This window comes from Uloborus diversus, chromosome 9 (genome assembly GCF_026930045.1).
Source record: "Uloborus diversus isolate 005 chromosome 9, Udiv.v.3.1, whole genome shotgun sequence".
Lineage (NCBI taxonomy): Eukaryota > Metazoa > Arthropoda > Arachnida > Araneae > Uloboridae > Uloborus > Uloborus diversus.
The window spans coordinates 48110127-48117975 of NC_072739.1; the positions used below are offsets into that span (position 1 = coordinate 48110127).

Consider the following 7849-nt stretch of genomic DNA (forward strand, 5'->3'; position numbering starts at 1 on the left):
TACTATAATACTGTTGGGGTTTAGATGAGGCAGCAATTTATTTTTAAACCATTTTTCATAGTAGTCTCCATTCATTTTCTCGTGGTAATCCCTTTTGCTTTTTTTTTTTTTTTTGCCCTAAATATGTCCTCTGCTTCTTTCACGTACCCTTTCTTACTTCTAGCATGAGTGATGATAAGTCTGGATCCCTTTCCTGTTGGGGCTTTCAATCCAGTTGAGAGGCCAGACAGAAATGCCTTTTTTGGCCTCTTGATGAAAGTGTCCTGCCACACTGTTTGTTTTGTGTTATCAAAATTCACCCAGGTTTCATCAGTATAATAAATGGTCCTGCCTTCATTTCGGTAGTGACGAATTTGTCGTAAATACTTGCGTCTCCACACTTGGATATCTTCCCTTTCAATGAGCATGGAATTCCTCGATCTCTTCTTATAGACAAATCGTAAGTGCATTAACCTCCTTGTCTTGTCGAGCGTCAAATTTGGAAGGTCAGCATCTTCGTTAACAATCTTCATGACGTTTGCCGCTGTTGGAATTTCATTTCTTTTGAAAAATAAGTGAACTTTCCTCCGAATTGCAGACAGAACAAAGTAATCAAACTTCTGAAGACGCGTTGCTTTGCCTTTTCTTGCAGGCCTTTTTTCCCCAGGTGTAGAAAAAGAACCGTTGATGTTAAACTCTTTTCGCATTCGTAAGATGTTGTGACTTGAAACTCCTGTTAAGTCCGAAGTTTTATTCAAAACATCACGAACGGTATCGTTGGGATTCCACTCTTGTAACTTATGAAACACATTCATAACTATTGTTTTTGCTGAGCTTTTCAAAACACTACCTTGCTTGTAAGGTTGGAAAACGTAATTAAACCTCGGAGTCGATTCCATCATAATCAATGAAACTTTCAGAAAGCCAATTTTCTAATCATCTTCCAGAAGATGCCTAAGAAGAAAAATTTTAAGTTTACTCATGAAGTTAATAGTTTGAAGCAACACCAATCCTCGAAGAACAAGAGACCCCTGTTTCATTTCTAACATGGGGGTGTACGTCGCTATATAGCAGCCTTTTGGCTAATTCGACAAAGATTTCGATTGCTTCATGCAGAGGGGTATTTCCTCTGCAATCGTGTATATCGTTGCTCCTGTCGGCATCCAGCAACATCTCATGGCATCCCTGTGGTACGCCTTGTGAAAATTGCAGCACATAAACTGCAGAAAATTAAAATCAACAATAACTAAATTAATACATGTTGTATAGAAAGATACTGCTGTTGAGATATGACGTCATCAGTTGCTACCATGGAGATCTCTTTAGTCGGTTGCAAACTGCGGTCCGAACCTCACTAAATATTGGTAGAGCAGGTAAAACTTGATTTTGAGCTCAGAAGCTGTCCCAAAACTGAATCGTAATCTCCCTCCTCTCCCCCGCCTTTCTTACATTGAACACAATGTATTCAAAGTAACTCGGGTAACGTGTTATTTCCTCATATTTTAAGTCCGGGATATGACCTATTCTCGAGTAACCGGGCTAAGGATGCTACCGTTTTTCTCATGATGCAGTACGTTGTTCCCCCTGATCTAAGGACGGATGTGCGTCTTATTCTCTGCATTTCTGTATCATATTGTGATAGATATCTGCCAAGGTATACTATCTCCCTGTGTTGAATGTTAATTTTGGAGAAATTAAACCTAATCTCTCTCCGTGCACACATCTGCAGGATAAAGCTTCTATTGTCCCCCCGTGCATGGAGACGATATACCCATGTTTATTCCGTACATGGTGTACGTCGCTATATAGCAGCCTTATGCTGCTTCGACAGATACTTTGACTGCTTCATGCAGAATGGTATTTCCGCTGCAATCTTGCAAATAAATCATGATCTCTCTCAATGCACACATCTGAAGGATAAAGCTTCTGCTGTCCCCCTGTTCGTGGAGAGGATATACTCCTGTTTCATTCCTATCATGGGGTGTATGTCGCTATATAGCCGCCTATTAGCTAATTCGCCAGAGATTTTGACTGCTTCATGCAGAGGGGTATTTCCTCTACAATCCTGCATATCGTTGCCGCTGTCGGCATCCAGCAGCATCTGTATGGCCTCCCTGTGGTACGCTTTGTGAAAATTGAAGCACGTAAACTGCAGAACACAGTGTAATGGGGTTCGCCCCTTAAAGTCTTAACAGCGGGTATTTAGCCACTCGCAAGCAGGTGGCCATTGTTTTCACTTGCTCCTTCCTGACTGCAATATTGACTGTTGGGTTTCCACCTGGGACTTCGTTGCACTCTAAGTCTTTTCCTGTAATTTACATGCACTTAAAAAAAAAAAAAAAAAGATGAGATTTTTTTTCCTTCATAATGTTTTGACAGTAAAGTTCGTATCAAATATGCGAAATCCGTAATATCATGCTCAGCCTTTTTTTTCACTGTTTAATTATTATAAAACAGTTTGAGAAGAAAAAAATTAAAATCACCAATAACTAAATTAATGGATGTTTTATAGAAAGATAGTGCTGTTGGGAACTGACGTCATCGGTTGCTACCATGGAGATCTTTTTAGTCGGTTTGCAAACTGCGGTCCAAACCTCTTACTAAAAATTGGCAGAGCAGGTAAAACTTGATTTTGAGCTCAGAAGCTGTCCCAAAACTGAATCGTAACCTTCCTCCTCTCCTCCGCCTTTCTTAACTTGAACACAATGTATTCAAAGTAACTCGGGTAACGTGTTATTTGCCCATCTATTAAGTCCCGGGTAGACCTATTCTCGAGTAACCCGGCTAAGGATGCTACCGGTTTTCTCATGATGCAGTACGTTGTTTCCCCTGATCTAAGGACAGGTGTGCGTCTTATTCTCTGCATTTCTGTATCATATTCTGAGAGTATGCCTTGGCAGATATCTATCTCCCTCTGTTGAATGTTAATTTCGGAGAAATCAAACCTGATATCTCTCCGTGCACACATCTGCAGGATAAAGCTTTTATTGTCCCCCCGTGCATGAAGAGGATATACCCATGTTTATTCCTTACATGGGGGTGTACGTCGCTATATAGCAGCCTTAGGCTGCTTCGACAGATACTTTGACTGCTTCATGCAGCGGGATATTTCCTCTGCAATTTTGCATATCGATTCTACTTATTATTATGAAACAGTTGGAGAAGACAAATATAAAAATTACAAATAGCTAAATTAATACATGTTTTATAGAAATATACTGCTATCTTCACCTCACGGTACCCATGAACTGTAACTTTGCCAGTGTGAGAGCACACTACATCCATTAATGAGCATTTACTTTGTTTTTTATATAAAATGCATTCAAATGAGGATGAGAAAAAGCAATGTCCCATATTCGGAGATAAGAATGAATTTATTTAAAAAAAATAATTCGTCAATTTTGCCAAAGCCTGGATTTAAATGAGATTCTTAATTTATCTCGTTGCAAACAAACATATTTCACCTGTTTTCTGTTCCTCAGTATATAGCAGTTCTTGCAACTTTTAAAGTGTTGGGGCCATTCCACCCTCACGTGCAGGACAAAAACGTGCTTAAATTTCATTACCATTCTGTCATATCTCTTAATATCTTAATGTAACAGGGGTAAGCATTTTTTTAATCTTTATATTCGATACAAAGATACTCCTGACACAGTTATATTTTATGAAACGATTAAGTATTTAAAATTTATTTACATGCGTCACGTGCGGAACATCCAAAGTCGATCTCTGATAACTTGCTTATAAATAAGCTAATATTTTTGCTCTATTAATACAGCAATGACGGAACAAATTGTAGATTTTGAAAGTTATGGTTCCAATGTAAAAGCAACATATCTCAATAGATTAGAAATAATTGTTTAAACCATTAAAAAAAACACGTTTTTGCCCATTCCATTGCAAATTGTCATTTTATCCCGCCCGTAACGGTTCCTATATTTCATAAAAAAGAAATAATTTTTGAAGAAAGTTTTTGCTTAAAACGTCACACATGCGTTTGTGATTTCTTACGCAACAAAATTTTGTTCATCATCCTTTTAAATTTTTATTTTGTATGAAATACATGAAGCGTCACTTGCGGGACAAAAATACAGTTTTCCATGGAATGGCCCGTTGTGTTCTTCATACCCAGCTTCTGACAATAACTCATAATTTTCACAAGAGGATAACAGAATTTCTTCTTTGCATGCAAATTAAGAATGACACTTCACCATTAGCGTTCCAAGCTGAACACTTGGCTGCCAGAGCTGCAAGTATCCAAACCGATGACAGTGATCCTTTTGAGGATATTAAAAACGCCATTTGTGAATGTCTTAGCACACATTGGCAGCAGAACTGGAATCTTGAAACACAAAACAAATTGCATTCGATCCAGCCCTCGACTACAGGTTTCAAATCAATGCAGCTTACCAGGAGAAAACAAGTTTTATTAACTCGACTACACATCAGTCATACCAGATTCACCCATAAGTACCTCTTATGTCGTGAACCAGTTCCAACATGCATTACATGTAATGTAAATCAGACAGTGTTGCACAATTTAAGTAACTGCCCAAATTTTAACTAAATTCGTTTTAAATATTTTAATTTTTTAAATCCACCTTTGAAGGAGTTGCTGGGGGACCCACCCCATCGCAATTTGTTCTCCTTCCTCCAGGAGATAGGTTTCTCCTTTTTAATTTAGTGTTTGTGCCGTCAAAATGTGATTTTGTCCTTTCTCTTGTTAAGCAAGGTTATTGTCAACCTATTGTTTTATCCATTTAAATGCTTCTAATATTTACATGTTCTTCACTACTTATTTTGAAGTAGTGAAGTTTTATACCTTTTACCTCAAAACAAGTTTACTTTTACAATGTCATGACTTCATATACATAATATTAAATAAATAAAACGTTTGGCGCGGTATAGCCCTCAAGGGCTCTTGTGCCATTAAAATTAAATAAACCAACAACCAACCAAGCTGAACACTGAAAAGTAATGGATAGTTGCCATACTCTTAGAAATGCTTTTAAAATTGCAATTCATACTAGCGTGCTTTTTACAGTAGGTGTGTTTTTTTCATACCGCATGCGCCACTAATGAATTAATAGTCCAAACTTAGTCATTCAGTCGGCATAATGCAACATGTGATAGTGTTTATTGGTTATATTTATAGAAGGAAATAGTTCTTTGAATTTTTCATGATATTCTATAACAAGCTCATCAAGATAACAGGCGATACCTTGAGTAACAGCAGGTGCAACTTTTTCCATTCTTACCAAAAGAACCTGTTAGTCTTAATTTTGTCGAAAATGATGAAAGGAATTGCTCTTATGAGGCGCTGTTTATTTGCTTTTAAGTGTGGTCTTTTATATTATAAGTGGAAGATTTAGTTACATTTAGTGATTTGTTTTTTCTCTCGTCAAGGCCATGTTTGAAAGCATGAATTCGTTTCTTTAATAAATGCATATTTAATGAATTAACGGAATCAACAAATAAAATTTGATTAAGTTTCTTCTTTAATTCCAATTGAGCAACACTTTCAAGCGAATCGTGCATAGCATCGAAGCAAAAGTTTTCAGTGGCATGATTGTTTAAATTTTTTTGAACATATTGATGGTGCATTGCTTATCATTCAGATTCTAGGATTTTAGTCACGTTTACTTTTGTCATATACTGACTTAATATTTATGTAAACAATTTAAACTAAATAATCGTTTTGCGTAGTATAGCCCTTAGGGCTCTTGCGCCATTGAAAATAAATAAACCAACCAACCAACAATTTTAATATCATCCATGAATGGCTTTAAAACTGGAGAAAATCCAAATTCCTTAAATCTGATGAGAGACAGAGGGGTAGTTAGTGGGTATTTCTTAAATTGGAATTAAACTTTTATGTTACATTGAAAATCGGGATGTAAATGGCTACAAGTTCATGAGTTATTTTTGATCCAAGCGGGTTGCATATTTCTTGCATAATGCAATTGAATCTGCAATGAATCAGGGTAACATTGGAGAAAAGGGTTTGTGGCGAAAATATCACCATCTGAATAATTTCTTAATATTTCATCATTAGATTTAACTGACTTATTAAAAATAAAAGCAAACATATTTTTTTCAAACTACACTTCAATGGGAAAATTGTCTACTATTTTACAGAATACATATATTTTTTTAATGTGAAAAGTGTTTGCTATTTTATAGTATTTTATTTTGCATGTGAACATTTTCTATATTTTTATTTTCATCATTGGATTTGCCCATTTCCAAATATTGAGAAAGTTACATATTTATAATGACATAACTTCCTCAACACTGGACATATCTTCTGAAGCAGTGTCAGTTGATTCGAGATCAAAATTTATTATAAAGTTCTCAACTGTAGAGCCACTCATTCCATCAAGCTCCCACATTAGCTCTTCCTTTATAATGTCGCTAACACAGTTCTTCCAGGTTTCAGCAGAGACATTTTTAATGGATTCCTTTTTTGTGAGTTCTTCCATTTTTTCTTTAAATGTCTTATTTTCTGCTGCCACCTTACCTTTCACTACACTCCATATATTTTCAATAGGATTTAGTTCACAGTGGTAAGGCGACATTCTCAAAACCGTGTGTCCATGAAGTGCCGGTAACTTATCTACTCGGTATTCTTCATACATGCTACGGGCATTGGATACTAGATTTAAAAGTTCATCTTTAAGCATGTCCGAGTTCCAGGCGATATTTTTAGATGTTAGCCTACGCCTAATATCATCTTTTTTGGTGGAGGTATTAGGGATGGTTTCCACATAAACGCTATGGTAGGAAGCATTGTCCATTACTATAACACTGTTGGGGTTTAGATGAGGCAGCAATTTATTTTTAAACCATTTTTCATAGTAGTCTCCATTCATTTTCTCGTGGTAATCCCTTTTGCTTTTTTTTTTTTTTTTTTTGCCCTAAATATGTCCTCTGCTTCTTTCACGTACCCTTTCTTACTTCTAGCATGAGTGATGATAAGTCTGGATCCCTTTCCTGTTGGGGCTTTCAATCCAGTTGAGAGGCCAGACAGAAATGCCTTTTTTGGCCTCTTGATGAAAGTGTCCTGCCACACTGTTTGTTTTGTGTTATCAAAATTCACCCAGGTTTCATCAGTATAATAAATGGTCCTGCCTTCATTTCGGTAGTGACGAATTTGTCGTAAATACTTGCGTCTCCACACTTGGATATCTTCCCTTTCAATGAGCATGGAATTCCTCGATCTCTTCTTATAGACAAATCGTAAGTGCATTAACCTCCTTGTCTTGTCGAGCGTCAAATTTGGAAGGTCAGCATCTTCGTTAACAATCTTCATGACGTTTGCCGCTGTTGGAATTTCATTTCTTTTGAAAAATAAGTGAACTTTCCTCCGAATTGCAGACAGAACAAAGTAATCAAACTTCTGAAGACGCGTTGCTTTGCCTTTTCTTGCAGGCCTTTTTTCCCCAGGTGTAGAAAAAGAACCGTTGATGTTAAACTCTTTTCGCATTCGTAAGATGTTGCGACTTGAAACTCCTGTTAAGTCCGAAGTTTTATTCAAAACATCATGAACGGTATCGTTGGGATTCCACTCTTGTAACTTATGAAACACATTCATAACTATTGTTTTTGCTGAGCTTTTCAAAACACTACCTTGCTTGTAAGGTTGGAAAACGTAATTAAACCTCGGAGTCGATTCCATCATAATCAATGAAAAAGAGCGAAACAAGCAAGCGAGATAAAATATAAAGCGAGTAAGCAATATAAATATAAAAGGAACGAGAGCGAAAGTCAACTACAGCGAACGAGAGTGAACGTTCCTTCGCAAAATCGCGCCTAACGCGGAATCTCGGAAAATCGCCAACCGTTTGTGCGCTCTGATTGGCTGACTTGT

At 36.9% G+C, this 7849-nt stretch overlaps 1 protein-coding gene across 1 annotated transcript; it reads right to left on the minus strand.

The window, feature by feature from the left end:
- Positions 1 to 6248: 6248 nt before the first annotated feature.
- On the minus strand, positions 6249 to 6776 carry LOC129230196 (uncharacterized). The gene has a single exon (XM_054864597.1). The coding sequence runs from the start codon at positions 6774 to 6776 to the stop codon at positions 6249 to 6251; it is 528 nt and encodes a 175-aa protein (XP_054720572.1).
- Between the last annotated feature and the right edge of the window lie 1073 nt (positions 6777 to 7849).